The 19,253-nt window shown below is 37.7% G+C and overlaps 3 protein-coding genes across 4 annotated transcripts; 1 reads left to right on the forward strand and 2 right to left on the reverse strand.

The window, feature by feature from the left end:
• The first annotated feature begins 547 nt into the window (after positions 1-547).
• On the forward strand, positions 548-2,745 carry LOC121260542 (S-adenosylmethionine synthase 1-like). Its single transcript, XM_041162458.1, has 2 exons — positions 548-703; positions 1,426-2,745. The coding sequence occupies exon 2, from the start codon at positions 1,435-1,437 to the stop codon at positions 2,614-2,616; it is 1,182 nt and encodes a 393-aa protein (XP_041018392.1). The 5' UTR covers positions 548-703; positions 1,426-1,434; the 3' UTR covers positions 2,617-2,745.
• A 3,016-nt stretch (positions 2,746-5,761) lies between these two features.
• On the reverse strand, positions 5,762-9,205 carry LOC121260543 (major pollen allergen Ole e 10-like). Its single transcript, XM_041162459.1, has 5 exons — positions 8,874-9,205; positions 7,518-7,608; positions 6,976-7,055; positions 6,460-6,760; positions 5,762-6,290 (listed from the first exon to the last, which is right to left on the reverse strand). The coding sequence occupies exons 2-5, from the start codon at positions 7,600-7,602 to the stop codon at positions 6,262-6,264; spliced, it is 495 nt and encodes a 164-aa protein (XP_041018393.1). The 5' UTR covers positions 7,603-7,608; positions 8,874-9,205; the 3' UTR covers positions 5,762-6,261.
• A 1,130-nt stretch (positions 9,206-10,335) lies between these two features.
• On the reverse strand, positions 10,336-18,860 carry LOC121259154 (squamosa promoter-binding-like protein 1). 2 transcript variants are annotated; one of them, XM_041160647.1, is made up of 11 exons: positions 18,695-18,860; positions 17,591-18,428; positions 17,099-17,280; positions 14,886-15,457; positions 13,945-14,019; positions 13,749-13,856; positions 13,527-13,644; positions 13,288-13,429; positions 12,971-13,121; positions 11,533-12,159; positions 10,336-10,970 (listed from the first exon to the last, which is right to left on the reverse strand). In XM_041160647.1, exons 2-11 carry the CDS (start codon positions 18,190-18,192, stop codon positions 10,530-10,532), a joined length of 3,018 nt encoding a protein of 1,005 aa, XP_041016581.1. In that variant the 5' UTR covers positions 18,193-18,428; positions 18,695-18,860; the 3' UTR covers positions 10,336-10,529. The 2 variants fall into 2 exon arrangements, with proteins under 2 accessions (XP_041016581.1, XP_041016583.1); XM_041160649.1 differs by having other exon boundaries at positions 14,886-15,451; positions 18,695-18,858.
• Positions 18,861-19,253: the final 393 nt, after the last annotated feature.

The raw sequence follows: 19,253 nt of genomic DNA on the forward strand, positions 1-19,253 counted from the left end.
ATAAAAAAGTGGATCCAATTTATTATTTTCATTATAGGATTCACTATTTTACAAATGGACGGGATGAGATTTATATATTTGGGACTTATACAATTACTCGAGATTAGATTATCAACATGAAATTTATGACATTTTGGGTTTTTATAGGTAACTTCATATAAATTTTAGAAAATAAATTTAAATCTTAAAATGTAAGCAATTCAACCGTATGCGCAAATCAAACGGTAGGAATGCTTAAAAAAAAGAAAAATAATAGGGTTAATTACCCTTCTACTACCTATTTATTATTTTTTTTGTATTTTTTTATTTTACTTAATAGTTAAAGAAGTGAATATTAATAAAATTATATATTTTTTAATTTTTTATTAATGATTAAGGATGTTAAAAAATTATTTAATTTTAAATAATAAAAAAATAAATACACTATAAGTAATAAATATGTAATAAATAGATAGTAATCTTATCACTACTAACACGCTACTAAACAACAGCCGTTAGATCTGAGATTGCCCCCACCTATCAGAAAAGGAATCCAAACCGTAGATCCCGGTAACAAGTCACAAAGCGCCTTTCCGTCTATAAATAGCGAGTGTTCTAAGGCTTAGAAACGTCGTCCAGTTTCGCTTGTTTGGGGCGCTTCAGCACGCACATACAAGCACACACGAACCCGTAATCTGAGTTTCAGAACGATCTGTACCTGCAGGTACCCCTTGTTTAGCTTCTTTAAGCGCATTTGGATTTGTGTTTTTCTTAGTTTGATCATCGATGTTTGCAGATCTATATGTTTTCTGCTGTTTCGTTCGCATGTTTTGGTGGTCTGGTAGTTTGTTTCGTTCCCATGTTCTAGGATCTCAGAGACACGCAACATTGTTGGCTATGTAGTAGATCTGATTGTGATTTCTCTGTTCGGGCCTGTGTTTCTCTCGTCTTGTTTTTTTTTTCCTTTTGTATTGAAGTTTTGAGTTGTGTCGGTCCTGAATGCTTTTGCCTCCTTTACAAGATCTGTCAATTGGGGTCTCCGTTTCTTGTGGGGATGGGCCAGTCCCGCAGGAGATGAGTCAAGTCACTGTTTTAACGGAATATATTTATTTCCTAATTTAGTGAGGGCTCGACTTCTTTTCTTTGGTAGTTGACGTCGATATTGTTCTTTGGGGCTTTCGATTCTTTACAACTTTATATCTAGTGCCCAAGGAATCTGGTACTTGTAGACAAGATTGAATTAGAATTACCCTCAATTTCTTTATCTGTTGCACAAAGGGTGAACTTTTTATCAGTCATGAGGTTATACTTGTTTTTGTTCCGAATTCTATAGTCTTTAGTCTTGATTAGACCTCTTGTCGGTCACCAAGCGAACTTGTTTTATGAGAAATTCACTGCTTCTTATTATATTAAGATGATGTTGAGTGTATTTTTGTCGATGTGCAGCTTGAGATAATGGAAACCTTTCTATTCACCTCTGAATCTGTCAACGAGGGTCACCCCGACAAGCTGTGCGATCAGATCTCCGATGCGGTGCTTGATGCCTGCCTTGCCCAGGACCCTGACAGCAAGGTTGCCTGTGAGACATGTACCAAGACCAACATGGTCATGGTCTTTGGAGAGATCACCACTAAGGCCGACATAGACTATGAGAAGATTGTTCGTGACACCTGCCGTACTATTGGCTTTGTTTCCGATGATGTGGGTCTTGATGCAGACCACTGCAAGGTACTGGTCAACATCGAGCAGCAGAGCCCTGATATTGCCCAGGGTGTCCACGGCCACTTCACCAAGCGCCCTGAGGAGATTGGTGCTGGTGACCAGGGCCATATGTTTGGCTATGCCACTGATGAAACCCCTGAATACATGCCTCTTAGCCATGTCCTTGCAACCAAGCTTGGAGCTCGCCTCACAGAGGTCAGGAAGAATGGCACTTGCCCCTGGTTGAGACCCGATGGTAAGACCCAAGTGACTGTTGAGTACTACAATGAGAATGGTGCCATGGTTCCAGTCCGTGTCCACACTGTGCTCATCTCCACCCAACACGACGAGACTGTCACTAATGATGAGATTGCTGCTGACCTTAAGGAGCATGTTATCAAGCCTGTCATCCCTGAGAAGTACCTTGATGAGAAGACCATCTTCCACCTTAACCCTTCAGGTCGCTTTGTCATTGGTGGCCCTCATGGTGATGCAGGTCTCACCGGGCGTAAAATCATCATTGACACTTACGGTGGCTGGGGAGCCCATGGTGGTGGTGCTTTCTCTGGAAAGGACCCAACCAAGGTGGACAGGAGTGGTGCTTACATTGTCAGGCAGGCTGCCAAGAGCATTGTTGCGAATGGGCTTGCTCGCAGGTGCATCGTGCAGGTCTCTTATGCCATTGGTGTGCCTGAGCCCTTGTCGGTTTTTGTTGACACATACGGAACTGGAAAAATCCCCGACAAGGAGATCCTCAAAATTGTGAAGGAGAACTTCGACTTCAGGCCAGGAATGATTACCATTCACCTTGACCTGAAGAGGGGTGGCGATGGTAGATTCTTGAAGACTGCCGCCTATGGACACTTCGGTAGGGATGACCCAGACTTCACCTGGGAGGTTGTGAAGCCCCTCAAGTGGGAGAAGCCTCAATCTTAAGATCCATCTAACGCACCATCTGCTGCCTGCTTAAATGCTTGTTTTATTGGTACTTGATGAATAATTCGAGTGTTACTTGCTGCTGCACTTTATTTTGAACTTTTATCCAATGTTCTAATCCCTTACTAAGATTTCCGTTTTCTATTTCTTTTTTTCTTTTTTTTTTTTTTTATAAATTTGATTTTTATGTAATCTAGTTACCAATATCGGTGGAATGAAAAATATGAGAATTTGTCAAATTGATGGCATCCTAATTAGTAAAGAGCTGCTGAACATGTGATTGCTTGCAGAATGTAGCAGCCAGCGGGGCTGCAACAAAATGTTTGTAGTGTTGTGTTCTTTTTGGCAAAAACCAAACTATTTGTTTGCTCCTCTCTCTCTAATTGCATCTCAAATACTCTTTAGTGCATACATCTCAATCTAAAGAGATGATGGCTCTAAAGACCCAAAGCTGGAGATTATGAGTTTTGGACCTTTTGGTTGTGACCAGCAGCAAGCTGTTGTAGCCTGTATGGCTTTTTATTGTAAGGAAAATAAACTGAAACCACTTGAAACTTGTCTTTAATTTTTGTAGGTGTCTACGTCAGTTTGCTTACAGCTTAGCAATTTTATCAGATGCCTTCAATGGTATGGAACTGAGTATACAAATGCATGGCCAGCTGGCCAATTTGTTAAGGGATAAATTTGTCAATTTACTTAACCACGTAAAGTGTATTTTAGATGATGCGTGAACAGAAGCTGCTTCCAAGACTTTCTATCCCATGATCCCACATTATTACTGTTACTTTTCTTCTTCATTGATTTGAAAAATTAGCTACTTTTAGAGCATAAATGACGTTGCACCTATCACAAAATCCTATTCAATTACTACTCCTCATCCATTACCACAGCTTACGCTCAGATCCGGTAAGCATATACTCTTTTTAACATACGTCACATAGGGCCAGACCCCAACAAAAACATAAAAAAATTGTAGTGTGTGGATATAGAGCTTATAAATAGCAAAGCTCTATTTAGATATTAAGAATATTTTAAAATATCGGTAAATAGTAATAAAATATTTATAATAAATAGTATATAAATAACATGAAATAGTTTTAAAATATTTAAAAATAGGCATTGGCTCGTCCTTTAGCCCAACCAGAATTGTCCTTGATTCTCATTACAAGTAGTCTATTATGTCGTATTTGAATTTGGTTTGGCCCTTTTCTTTCGGAAATATGAGCGCTTTTCGTGGCGACAAACTTTGCCGCAAAAAGTGGTCATAGTGACTTGAATTCGGTTGCCACCCGTCTCAGATCATTAGCATTAGATTGACCCTCCTATTCTTCAAATTTTAATTAATACGTAACTGTTTTACTTTTAACTAATCATTCAAAATTTAAAATCTATATTGAATTATTCATTACACTCTATATAATAATAAAATTTTATTATTTTTTATTATTTATATTTTTTTAATTAATTTATATTTTATTTTTATAATCTTCAATAACTTCTAACAATCATATTTATTTTTATTTTCACAATCTAACAATCTATAATATAATAATCTCATATGTATATAAATGATAAAATCTCATATGAATAAAAATCTCATATCTATAATATAATAATTTTAAAAAATATTTTTAGACTTGTTATAGTTCTTTTTATATTTTAAAAAAAAAGAATGAATTTATTATAATTTATAGTTTGAATGAAAAAAATTTAACTAATTTAATATAGAATAAATATAGATGATATTTACTAATTTAAAAATAAAAAAACATTCGACTAATTCAATGCAAATGCTTAATGGAACCTGCGATACCTTTTAAAAACCTCAGCACCATTCCGTCCAACCACTTCAATTAACAGCCTGCCAACAGTTAAGTTACACGTATGCTTCCCACCACAACTATCATGTGGATGCACAACATCAGATTCCCACCACCATTTAAGAAGAACATACGAGAGAGAAGAGAGAGAGAGAGAGGCAGCTGCTCACCGAGGAGGGGTTGGGCGTGGCAGTGGGTCTAGGTGGAGATCGACGAAGGCGCAGCTGGGGTCGACGGCGACGGAGCCCGAGAGAGTGACCTGCGGTGGAGTCGACGGCTGCGACTGAATTAGAGGAAAGAGAACAATATGCGTCGGAGTTGAGCTGAGAAAATACAGATCTGAGTTGAGTATTGTTTTGGCTTCATGGCTGTGAAATCTGTGGTGTGTGGGGATCCTTTGGTGTGGTTTTCATAGGGTGCTGACCACTCTTTTTTTTTTTTTTTGGGGGGTATGAAAAACAAAAGAGATTTGTGTTATGGTGGTGCTGGGTGCTGTCGATGGTGGTGTTGGGAGGTGCAGTGGTTCAACTATGGCAGTTTAATCATGCGACAGGGTACTAAGGGCCATGGGGTTGCTGGTTTCCCATGGGCTGTAGGTAGCGGTGGCACTGTGGCGGAGGAAGCTTGCAGGATTGTCGTGCATGGGAAGAAATTGTACTCTGTTTTTTTGGTGCAAAAACAGAGGTTTGTTGGGCGGTTGTGACACGGCGTGTAGGCTATTTTCATGGTGGTTCAAGGCTGGCTACGGAGGTTAGACGTGGGGCTTCGCGGTGCACTTTCCTTGCGGTGCCGTGCAGTGCTCGGTTGTCTCAGGGTGCAGCTTTTTTTTTTTTTTTTTTTTTTTTTTTTTTTTTTTTTTTATGGCAAGGGGTGGTGGGGCACGGTGGGGCTTTGGCTGCCATGATGGTGGCTATTGCTGGGTGGGTTAACGGAGGCTAAACGTAGTGCACTAGTCTTTCTCTCTATGTAAGTGTCTGTGTGCACTGGCTTCCAGATTCAGGATTGATGTGGAGGGACTATTGTGGGTTCTATCATGGAGGATAAAACTCACGGCGTGGAGGATGGCAGCGAAGGAGTAGATATTGAGGGCTAGAACTAGTGTGAGCGACGTGGTGGTTGGTGGCAACGTCGAACAGCAAATCACCATAAGGGAAAATAGAAGAGAAAGTGGTAAGAGAAGGGAACCAGAGAATCTGAGATGGTGAGCAACACCAAGGTAGGCAAAGGATGGTCGGCGTCGGACTGGTGGCGGTGGAACTGAACTTGCTATCGTGCAGTGATGCAAAGAGACGGAAGCAGAGAGGGGCAAACAGAAGTACTATCGGTCGGATCGCTTAGAAGAGGAACTGTTTTTATTAGTCCTTTTTTTAACTTTACTTTAAATCGAATGCAATTACCACATTGTTGGATTGACATGTCCTCGATCTAGGATTTAAGAATTTCACGAAAAAGAAAAGAAAGATAAGACATCTGAAGTAGGTTCTACAACATTTATTTTTAATAATGTGAATTTTTTAGATAACATTAAGTAAGTGTTTAATAATACGTCGAGCCTACTTTATGCGTTTATCACTGTACTACTTAAAACCTCAAATTCAGACAACTCGAAAAATCTTTTTGTATGGAATTCAAACAAATGTTTGCATCGGAAATCAGATCTTAATCATACCAAAATAAAAACCACGACTACCTTTTGTTTCTTATTCAGTATCGAGCTTTGTCTATCTCATCCATTACAACAATTACTGTGAAAACCTTCTGACTTATTCAACTGAAACATGAGTATGTTCTTAATTGCTTCACTTCTTATCCCTGAGCTCTCTAATCAAGCTGGATACTGGCAATTGCCAAAAGCTGCCATGCCAAAACACCATCAAAAAAGATAAACTGATCAAGCATAAATCAGAAACTAATCCCCAGGACAATCATAATATTGCTGCTACATTAATCAATTATGAAAACCTCTGATTTCCTCAACGTACGTTAGCTTCGTCAAAAGAGAGGTTCATAGTGGAAAACTTACATGGGTTGACAAAGACGATGAGACCAGTTGCATTGAAATGGCAGTTCCAGTGGTGCTTCCCGGCAGTCTGGTAGAAGAGATTCATGACAACAGAGGCATGTGAGTTTACATTGTTTGGATGGAAACAGCTACCTCCGGCCTGAATGCTACTACAGTTGACATGTGCTTGTGCGCAGCTGTATTCCACGTTGTGCTGAAGTCTTTCATTATCTATGGAAGGCTTTGCAATGCACCACGTATTCGACGAATCCTTTCTTGCTCTATCTGAATGCAAAGCTTTGTTCTCGCCCGCTTTTGCATGCTACAAGATATTTGACGTCAAAGAGAGAGAAATCAGGCCTTGAAATATAAAACATTTTCCTTAGGAAGTTAATAATGCAGATTGAATTGAAGACAAGAAAAGAAATGGCCATCGTTGTTATTTGGATTGGCTGTCCATTCAGATTTATGCTGCAGAAAGAGCTGAGGAGACCATTGGAAGGGCTGGAAGATAATAGAGTTGTAAAAAAAAATTACCTGCAACTTTTTTCCATTCACATGGGATCTTGAAAAAATTGCTGCCTGCTGCCTTTTTCCATTCACCTTTGTCCTTGACTCTACATGGCAATTATGACATTTAGAGGTATAAAGAACTACCACTATCTGTATCAGCCCCAAAACTATAGAACTACAAACATGATCATCTACGGTTTTAAAGTAGAATCCACTGACTTTCATCCAAAATGGCTCTACAGTTGGCATTTCATATAGCATTCATCAAATCCAAATCAAAGCAGATGAATGGGCATGTGCAAAGGTAATAAAAACTCTGACAGATACTACTGTAACAAAATAGGAGCAGAACAAAAACAAACATATACATTTCTAAGTATAAGAGAAAAAGGTAATAAAAACTTGAACAGACAGCACAATAGGACAGGCGATCATGACCTTAGAATGCATGCTCTTGAAAGAGGTATTGCTACGAATTTAATTTGTGCATTTTAGATGAACTCAATGATATGCATAAAGCTAAATAATTAGTGGTGGTCTAGGAGCTAGAGAAAAGCAAGACACACCAGTGCAAGCAGCAAAAGACAGGAGAAAAGCCAGGGCTAGAGGAAGGAAAATTGCAAATGTCCCTCTGGCAGCCTTCATTTTCATCTGTCACTGCAAAGGCAAACAACTCAAAGAGTGACAGAAAAAGGAGAGATTGGTGAAGAGGGCATGCACAGTTGAGAGGTAGATATAGTGTTGTGATCAGAGAATGCCTTACAGATGGTTAAATACAAAACTACCAATAGTGCCCTGCAGTTAAAGGTTGGCTTTTTTTCTTTCTTGGAGTACGTAGGACAGATTGCTTATGAGGTTAGAATTGAAATATTGATATATGCGAGGCGTCCAATTAGTTTTACCAGCTTGGATAAAGAAGAAAATGTGGACTCTGCTAATTGCTAGTTTCAAGATTTATTTATTTATTGAAGTCATAAGAATAAATTGGACTGACTCGAAAGTATTTCCTTTTGGATTCTATTCTTCTTCTTCATCTTTTTTTTTTAATGGAAACTTTGGGTTCCATTTTTGTTCATACAAGTTGTATGACTACTTTTCCTGTTTATGCCATACAAAATGCCCCAAAAAATTGTAGGTGGTTTTCCTCAAACAAGTGTAGCAATTTTGGGGGATTTTGCATGCATGGAATCCTCATCTTGTACGTGGTTAACCACTGCATTTTCTAATTATAGTAGTTAAGAGTAGAGCTAATAGCTAATACATCAAGCTCCAAGGTTATTGCCTAAATTGATTGAGTTAGTGTTCAACCATTGTATATAATCAACACTGAGTTTCAATGTGGAACAAATTCAGTCTTTTTTCCTAAGAAAAACAAAAACTCGTCCACCTTTATCACTGTAAAAATGAAGGATTCTTCTTTCGGTTGAAACCAAAAAAAGGGAACATCCTCAAACGTCTGTAGTATTATGAGTTGAAACCAAATTGACATGGATTCATATGGTACGTTAAATGTATTTTACAATAAAAGTAACTTTACAATTTGGCGTACCACATCAAACCATGTCAGTTTGTGAGTTTACTCTTGTTAAAACTCGCTAAAGCATTTCTCTTATATTAAATGTTAATACGTTACTAAATGTTTTATAGACATTAGACATGATCATGCTGTCCTTCGATATCTGTCATGCCTATATTCTTCCTCGTCCCTCCCTCACATAATGTGTTTCCTGATTGTTACCAGCAGAATCCACTCCTACGTGCTCTTCTACCTACTCGTATTGGGTTAAACTGGCATGACTGCACGTAGAGCAGTCACTCCTCTTACATGTTCAAGCATCTGATCAATCGGCATTTTTACTTCTCCACTGGCATCAAGCATGCATTTAGTTCTCTAGTAAGTTGTAACTCTCGTTTGCACATACCAGCAGTCATGCAGAAAGCACTTCCACCCAGATTTCACACTTTCGAGACCCCTAACATGAACTGAATGTTTAGAACCATATCTGGGTATTGGGAGCCCTGATGAGCTTCATCTCCTTTCCAAACGATTGAGATTCTTCTTTGATTTGAAGCTCAAATACGATGGATCCATTGGGAGATCTGGAAGCATCAAGTCCTTGCAATTAAACAAGTGTAGGAGTGAGGGTATATCTAACCTTTAATGGATCCTACCAAGAAATGTAAACTTCTAGCTAGGGTCAAGTTTGTTCTAAGAGCATGAACAGTTCTATTTTTTCTTTGGTTGGAAAACTTTACCTTCATGGGATCTCTTCACGCTATAAAAGAAAAAAGAAAATCCTATTTACAACGTCTAAGACCTTTTGTTTTCACAGTTCATCTCAACTCATCTCATTTTATCTCATCTAATTATTACAATTTTTACATAATAAAATAAACAATTCAACTTTTTCAAATTCTAAAATAAAAATAATATTAAAAAAATATATTTTAATAATATTTTATTTAATTTTTTAACTTTAATTTTAACTTAACTCATTTCATCTATGAAAAATAATCGAGGCCTAAATAAACACCAGTGTAATATCCAATCAAGTGAATCATTTTTCTAATTAATGTGAGAGGCATGTCAATATCTGCCATGTCGATGATAATATGCAGTTAGGATGTTATAAGTAACAATACTAGCTATAAAATTTGTATATTTATTTCTCTCTCACTTTATTACAAAACAAATATACCGATGCTCATCTCATTCATATAAAGCGGGTGACTGTTTTGAAATTCCATATGTAATGTACTCCTTCAAACGATTATGTTGTCAGTAGTTACATATCCAGCAATAAATTTCTACTGGCCAGAATATATTTTTGCATCTCAATAATTATATAATTTTTGTACAAAACAAATTTCGAATATTAATATATTACTAAAAGTTTGCTTACGATTAACCATACAAGAGACTCATTCAATCTTTTCATCATGGGAATAAGATTCTATTTCATCTGATCTGACTGAAATTTTTCATCCAGAAAATTCCCAAAATGGTGGGTCCGGATTTATTGGACACGGAGGAGGAAATAGTGGTTCGTTGGTGGAGAGCGGAAAGCCATCAATCAGTGCCTTTGATTCAAAGCTAGTTTATGTAGCATTTGTTCTTTTTGCATGCGCTTTAGTAAAACTGTAACTTTCAAAGGAGGTAAAGATGCTCCTTCCATACACATGTACCATCCAGCTTTGATGAGCTTCTGATGAGCTTCTGTTTCAGCTCTTGCTATCATTACCAAGGAGAGAGAGAGATTCCACGAAAAGAAAAGAGCAATTGCATCTTCCAACAACCTTAATTCATTTATTCATCCAAAGGGGGAAAAAATCTCACCAATACAAAGGGAAACCCAGATAGGGAGAGAGAGAGAGAGAGAGAGATTGAAATCATTAAAAGCACTTATTGGAAGGAACTAAATAAGCCTGAGGCCAGTACACTGAGCACTATATAAGTATGTCACTAGAATTATTATTTCCCCACGGCAAGGGTTCTACAGGAGATTCTGCTTTACAGTCTATAAATGCATACAATTACATGCTATCTTAAAACTATATCAGCTTCAAGTTAATGCACCTCAGCTTGTACCATAACCCAACATTTCCCACCTGAAGGGGCGGAATACGTACAGAACTTCAGGTGAGCTTTTAAACAGGAGGGCCACACAGACGCAGACCACAGCGATGGTCACCAGTGAAAGCATTACGGGCCTGTATACGAGAGACCTGCAAGCTGTTCCATAAGCCAGTTTCTGATCACAAAGCTTGCAGTGTTGCCGGACTCTTCTCGATTCAGCCCCTATCTCAAAGCTGGTGGTCAGCTCATTACTCTGCTTCTGATTTGCATTGCAGTCTGAGGGAGCACTGGGAATGTCGAGCACCACATGCCCAGCTGCAGACCTTTTGTTAATTTTCCTCTGCACCAGGTGGATGTATGAAAAATGGCCTCGTAAGCGAGCATAATCTTCAGGTGTGGAACCCGTGCTGTCACGCGCACTCTTCCAGGCTTCAATTCCCACCTGAATCAGAACCACCCGTATAATAATATTTAAGAGAGAAATAATTAGACTGCTTCGAATAAAGATTTCTTCTTTCACAATCTAAACACGTACAAAAGACTTGTCACTTGGACTATATATTGAGTGACCAAAGGAGAAATTTCAATTTGCCATCTATTGGACACCAGGGAAAGGATTAAAAAAAAATGAACATTGGACAGGGCTAACTGGACCAGCCACAGAATCAATAAAATGAGGCTAGTAGATTAAAAAAAAATGATATGATAAACCATGCTAACATTGCAAAAACTAGTTTGAATAGGAGTATTAAAGCTAACCCAGCAACCATATTGAATAGCTCGTCCGTATGACATAAATTGTCTGAATCATTATACAATTGGCTAAATCATTAAACAATTGCAAATTACCTAGTTGAGCCTTTGAGGGTTGAAACCGGACTGGCATAAATACCATAGATATGGAATAGGGGGGGACCAAAACAAGAGCAACATATAAAAGCACTGATCAAGGTAACTTAAAATGGTTATTTTTGGACATAAGTAAGCCAGAAGAAATTTTTTACCATTTTGAGATCATTGGTTAATGCATCCAGTACATTCTCAGAACCATCTTTACCGGCTGCTATGTGAAGTGGTGTCAAACCTGCAGGGCCTAAAACATCAGGTCTAAACAAGAAGCTTTCATTGCCTCCACCAAACAATTCCACGCTTTCAGATCTCAATTCATTTGAAACTTGATATCTTAAAAGCAGCTCCACTAATGCCCTACTATTTCTCCTTACAGCTCTGTGAAGGAGACCCATCTGAGCTAATGCAAGATTCATGGAAGGGTGCTCTCCTGCACCCACAGTTCCATCAAGCAGGATGTCCAATAGTTTTCTCACTACAGCACACCAATCCTGGTCCATCGAGAACTCCATGAGCCACTTGAACCGTTTAAGAGGAAAGAGGTCTTCATTAGGATCCATGCGACCCAATCTAGACTTCAACTGACTTCTATGAAGAAGCCAGCCCATTTCATGAATGAAATCCAAGGCTTGATTCTTGGCTTCCATCTTTCTGGTCCCCACAAAATCTGCACTAGTTTCAGTTGATTCCAATGCACTCTCAAGAGTGCGGATCTCTGAGCATACATCCTCCTCCGCAACTATAAAAGGAAAGAAGCTGCTGCTAAACCCATGATCTTCAATCTGGATAAATTCAAGAAAACATAAACCTCAGATTACAGTAAGGGCACTGTTAAGGGGTTTCATCTCTTCTACTAAGATGGATCGAATTGTAAACAAATGCTTGAAACTATCGACAGAATCAGATTTTAAAAAAACATCCTAAGAGCTAAGGATATAGTCAAAACTAGTAATCGTGTATGATTTAATATGTTTTTTTTTTTTTTATAAGTGTATGATTTAATATGTGAATATAAATTAGCATGGCTATGTCTATAAGGAAGACATGTAGAGAAGAAAAGCTAAGACATACGCCACATCATTTTTTTTTTTTTATAAGTTACACCACACCATATTTTAATCAACTTTCCACATAAAAAAGAATTTGATATAAAAATAACAGTTGAAAAAGGAAAATAGAAGCTCCTGCTTCCTATGTCTATGCTCTTTCTACCACTACTATAATCAATTGCTACTGACCAAAGTATTGACAGTCACAGAAGACAGATGTCTACTCTTCCAAAGGCACATACACTAAGCCCAGCATAATGACAAAGAAAAACGGACAAAAAGAAAATTATTTACAGCCAACCGTTCAGAAACTAAACAAGTAAAACCATTATCTGGGATGAGGATTAGAGGATTAAACAATAGGTAAGGACGTCAGATTTTTTTTTTTTAATAGATATTCGAAGATTTTATTAAAAACGCAAGAGGCGCAACTTAATCAGAAAGAGGAACCCCTAATCAGAAATAGGAAAAGAGACAAGGAAATCGGAAATTCAGCCCATTAAGATGTACAAAAGCTACCCAAAGGAATAGAAGACAACAGCACCTCAATGAATCCTCTTCCATTCACAGCATGAATGGAGCAAGAAAAGTTTATGCTTTGGAGCTCATCATGGTCTTCAAAGTTATCAAGAGCATCTGTTGAATCGTGAGTATTTTCCTCAACCTGACAATTACCTTCAAGTGCACAGAGTAACCTGGAAAAAGGAAAAAACATGAACAGCTCTGTAGAAGTACGCTGGTTCAGTTCAAAACACAAGGGTAAGGGAAAAAAATTAAGATCATATGCAGCTTAACATCACTTCTAGAGCTTTGGGATTCAAGTGTAATGCAAGAAAGATTCACAGGAATGCTAATGCATACCTTGTGGCAGGCCGAGTGAGGTTAATGCCTTTAACTGAAAATTGAGCTCTTTCAGACGTCGATATGGCAATAGGTTTGACACTCAATATTTTACCATAATTGTTACTTCTGATAGGTAAGGATGTGTCTATTACAACCTGGCCTGCAATATGAATGATTTGGTAAGAATGCTAAACCCTCCATACCAAAAATCTGGCTATTTCAGATATATATAGTCGAATAACTTAAATTTGACAGACCATTGTAAATAAAGGCTATTTGATGCTGCACCCTGATATAAACCCATCCGGTTCTCCAGAAAGAGTCATCTGAGACATCCAGAAGCCTGTTCAAACTGGAACTCAAATCATGACAAAGCTGTAGAAAGCAAAATTAAGACTTATAAGTTCAGGAACTCTTAGAAATACATGCACACACACATGCAGATAAGCATTAACAGTCCCATGAGTGCAAAAGCTTACTTCCTCCCAGGCAGCCTCAGACTGACATAGATAAATAGTCAAAATTATACAACCAGGCCTAATATAGCTCTCAATGTCAGTGGGACTATGCGATAACCAGTCAAGAATCTGAAAGTTCAAAAATTTTCCATGATTCAGCCATCAAAGGAAGGAAAATCAAAACAAAGGCACTAGTAAATTGTATAGTTTAAATTACCTGTGCTCGCAGTACAAGAGGAAAATCATTAGGTTCTTTGCCAAATAGTTTAAATACAATTCGATCAGTGCGACTCTGAAATGGTGAAGAAAAGTTAGATGAAGGCAACCTCTTGACCACATATAATATAAAACAGCATGCTTCATTTTCAAGCAGCTTTTAAACTTGGGGGGGGCATACAAATTATTCATATGATAACAAGAAAGTAAAGGAGAGGCAAAGCTTATAACAGTAATTTGGCAATAGGAAGATAGCAAACAAAAGTAAGGGATTCAGCTACCTAGACTATTTATAGAACTTCTTTTTTTATAAGTAAAATTTTATTAATAGGTATAGCCAAGTATACTACTTAGAGAACTTCAGATCCTATACAATGGACGGTAAAAAAAGATTGAGAAATGACAACAGATGAATATAAAACAAACCACAAGAACCTTTAATTCAGATTTCCAAGGTAACCATATAAACAAAAATGTAATCCAACATGGGTAACAGAAAGGAAAAAGTGTGGGTAGACTGTTACAAGTCACTTCGTAAAACATTACATGATATCTTTTGATATTTATGGTTTACAAAAGAGTTTTTTCTTCTTTTTTCAACGTGTGGCTGGCCCAAAAGGGAGAAGTAGGATAGGAGTTGAACTAGCAACCTCCGCTACGCTAGGCGTGGTCCCTATCCCTCCAGATTAAAAGAGCACCTTCTTTGTTACATGGTAAAGAAAATTCCCTTTCTTATATTTTGCTTTGCTTCCTCCCCTCTTCGAAAAAGTTCAAAAGTTTTTCCAACCCACAAGTCCAGAATGAAAACCTAGATAAATGCATGATCAACTAAAATGAGGCACATCATTCTTGGCCACCATAACAGTAACGCATGTTTAACATGGGAAGGAGGCAAAGAGAGGGTTTGTACTTCATAATACATGTTTTGGAGTACAAATGTACCTGAGCATCTCCACTTGAACTTGCGGGTGACTGGGCAGACACTGAATCCGAATGTCCACTGGTTTGAGGCGGACTTGACTGATGAGAGTCAAGGGAGCTAGTCCCCATATTCGCAGGATCAGGCAATCTATCGATATCTTCCATGCCATCATCTGAATCAATATATATGTCATTCAAGTCAAAATTGTTCATCTTGATCTGCCGAGCAGTACTGTCTCTGACTTCTGAGTAAACTGGAGGGCTGCTCAGAATGGAGGGTTTTGAAGAAGATGCAGTTTGTATGTCTCCACCCCGAGCCTCATCTAATCTAAGGCCTTGCTGTGGCATTTCAGTTACAGGTACAGGGTGATGATCTTTAAAAGTCCTTGAAGGGTCATGCGGACCATTTGTGAATAAAGTAGAAACCAACTCAGAATTTCCAAGTGAATTCCCAGCACTTTGCGAATTTGGTGCTTCCTTCAAAATCCCAGATATGGTTTTTCCCCCTTGTTCACCAGTTTGGCCGGCAAGGCTCCTTAGAAAATGGGATAGCAGATCCTGATCCGTGGCTTGGTCAGATCTGTTGGCTACAACTCATGAAAAAAAAAAAAAAAAAAAAGAAGAAAAAAACACTCTCATTCCACTAATAATAGAAAATATTTATCATGTAAAATATATGTAGAATAACATCACAGACTAAGAGTGACCACTACATCTTCTTCTTCTTTCCCAACCAATTGATTATGGAAGAAAGGACATAACAAAATATAATTCACTTTCTAGGATTCACTAACGCCTTCTGCGGCTTCCGTGACGTGAATTGTAGTTTCAGAAACCACAAGACATCTGTCACAATAGCCATTTCAATCAGAGTGTCTCCATTTCACTTGCAATGGGTAGTATCCATTAAGTGTAAAACATAGAATATTTTGTCATAGTGTTTCCAAAAGCGATGGCCCCTACTTTAAGGCTAATTCACAATCAATCTTATAATAATGGGATAGGTACAATGATACCGATTGAGTCTGCTATATGTCACAGCTAAGTTGATTGGCAATCGATGTCCAAAATAAAAATGAGCAATATTTTTAACTAAAAGGCTGTGGTGAGAGGCAAAAATATTCAGTAGGCAAAGATCATGTTAAGACACAGATTGAATCCGCACAGGAGAAATACATATAAACATATCCTTAAACTTTAGAATTGTCTAGCTATAACAGTTGCTCAAGCAAGTAATCATTGCACGTTAAAATCAACACACGGGAAAATCCCAAAGTATGCAGGTTAAGGGTCCATTTGGCAACACAACTGCTCTCAAGTATTCTCAAATATTTCCTTCCCAAACATTACTCAAACACAAAACACTTTTCAATTTCAAATCTTCAACTTTTTCATCTAATCATTACAACTTTTCCAAACAAATGTTGGGTTTACTTTGCAAGGTTAGGTCTAAAGGGCCCTACCTTGAAGAGGTTCCCCAACATAAAAAAAAAAAAGCTCCCAAACAAAACACAAAAAATAATACAACTTTTTCAAATTTCAAAACAAAAATAATATTAAAAATTATATTGTAACAATATTTTAACTTTACAATACTTTGTATTCAACTTTTTCTCTCTCCTTTCCCAAAACCCAATAAAACAACTTAACTCAAATCATTTCACTACTATTCACTACTATTTACATAATTTTTATCTCATCTCATTCCCCAAGCATCCCCTAAGAATCCAAACAGACCCTAAATCTTCAGAATTGGGAACAGATTGGTTCATCGTTAATTTCAGACTAGGTAAGATGCCATATTCACATACATTCACGAGGTTCATCACAAGTTGAGATACAATCCTCCTATATGTTTCACCCATCAATTCTGTAATTGATTAGGTCCACAACTAACCACTCTGTTTCATCTCCAAATCACCATATGCTTCTATATTGAGACCTTTTAATGAAAACATAAAGTTTTTTATCAACATATAGATTCTGCTAAAATTTATTTCCCCCATCTACTATTATAACTGCAAATAGTGGAGCGGCTGTTATAGTAAAACCTGAGCTGCTGGCAATTCATTCTCACAGCGGCTAAAGCATACAAGAGTACTTGCGCATGAAGAAATTAAAGTTCGAAGATATATCACCATATTCACCATCGTTTTTTTTTTTATATATAGGTAAGCAATCATTTTACTAATAAGCAAACAATATAATTCCGAGCAGCAAAGCATGTAACATACAGTGCATGTTGGAAAGTATCTTCAGTAGACTAATCAATAAATAACCACTAGTCTGATCGTCATTCATTGTGCTTCCATTGACAACAGTATCGGGATTTGTTTTCCTCCTCCGTTTATTATGCCCAGCCAAACGTCTACGACAGCTTCTCTTCCCTTCATCAAATTCTTGAAGTTCCTGAAACCTACCCATAAATTTAACAACAAATCATATAAACAGCATGATTGTTCCTAAGACAAGAATATGAAAAATTCGAACATGACATTGAACTGCAAGCCATGGGAAAGTTATCTGAAACCAATGTGTGCAAGGATATTGGAATACAAGAATATCCCTACCATATTCCAAGGTTCAGTAAAATTCAGCATCATATGTGTTGTTTGTATTACCATGGTAATCATTAATAATGCACATTTGCCATGTGATGATAATAAGTTATTATAAAGATATCAACTACTATGGCAATTCAAAACAAGCCAGGACTAAATGCTTACCTGCTGCACTGCTGACAGAATCGTTGCATGCTGTTTCCAACAAGTGCCTTAGTAGCCTTGGAATGCATCTCACAGACCCTGTGCCGCCTATGATAATCCTTGGCATGGCTCAGATCAGCTCCGCAGTGGTCCACTTGGCAAACGGCACGGTTTGAAGTACCCCCAACCAACTTAGTCTTCTTTCCATTCATTCCTTCCCAATTTCTTACTTCCCTCTCAGCTACCTGATAATCCTGTCCACCAAGCTTCAAAGCAAGGGTACCCTCTTCTTCATCGTTTGAATTGTCGTCTTCCAGCACAATAACCCTCCTCCTCTTCTCCAATTCCCTCTTTCCTCTTTCAACTTCCAGATTTACTTCATCAGAGCATGAGGATGAACTATTTGAAGCGCCCCCGGTCAGGGGAATCCCAGAACCTAGTGGCAAAAATTGTTGGTCCATGCAACCTGATGGCACTGGATTCAACTGGCTGGCCATGAAAAGATCCCCATCCCATTTCCACTCATTAAGATCCCATTCCAAACTCCTCTTCCCCATGACCCGCAAATCCGCAGCACTCATAGCATAGAAATGATGAGCTTCACCTCCAAATCCAGCCTCCATGAATCAAACCAAAATTCCCAAAAGATCCAAACCCAAACCCACTGATCAAATCCAATTGCAGTAACAAAATCAGAGCTCAAGACCCAAAATTGAATCAACCCCAAGTCTCAACTAATCAGCTTCACTACTTCCCCAAAAGTCCAGAAACAGTACACCGACACAACCATGATTCCAATTAAGAGCAACCCACATACCAAGGAAGGCTTTTAATTAACCACCAAAGCCTCCAAGATCAACTACACAAAAAGCAAGTCCCAAAACCGTGAACTACCAAATAAAGCTTTAATTAACCATCAAACCCTCCAAATTAAACTACAAAGAAAGCCTCAGAACCATGAACCGAACTAAAGAAAGAAACTAACGCTTTTTAAAATTAAAAAAATAATAATAATAAAACTATACAAACTCTGAGAGATGACAGAGAACAAAGTAGTATACAGTGTAGTAATAATAATAATAATAACAAATAACAATAATAAACACGGAAAACAACTAAAGACACCTGCCGAATAGGAGTGGGTTCCTGAAGAAATGGAGATCGACGGCGGCGGGCTAGGGAGGGAGGGGAGTTGATGTCCCAAAAAGCGCACTAATCGCGAGGCAAGTGGGAGCGAAAGATTCGGATGGACGATGATGATGGGGATGCTGATGAAAATGAAGATAGAGAAGATGGTGAGGATGATGTGGTGTGAGATGGTATTGGGTATTGTATGGTGCACACGCACAAGAAATAAATGTTAACGTTAATAAAAATTCTATACATCATATTATCATTTTATTTTCATCTCACTAAATATGATATGATATATTTATCATTATTAAATGATTATTTATATTATATTTTATTATTTAATAATAATAAATGTATCATATATAAATTAATATAATTAAAATAATATGAGAGTATAATGTATAACATTACTCACACTCTTATAATCATATATTTTAATGCTTAAATATGTTTATATTTCAATAGAAAAACAAAAAGACAAATAACACGTTGAGGTAGAGTTGTGTGATATAAGATTTCTTTGTAGCATTTTTCATTTTGTAATTATCCA

Source organism: Juglans microcarpa x Juglans regia, chromosome 4D (genome assembly GCF_004785595.1).
Source record: "Juglans microcarpa x Juglans regia isolate MS1-56 chromosome 4D, Jm3101_v1.0, whole genome shotgun sequence".
NCBI lineage: Eukaryota > Viridiplantae > Streptophyta > Magnoliopsida > Fagales > Juglandaceae > Juglans > Juglans microcarpa x Juglans regia.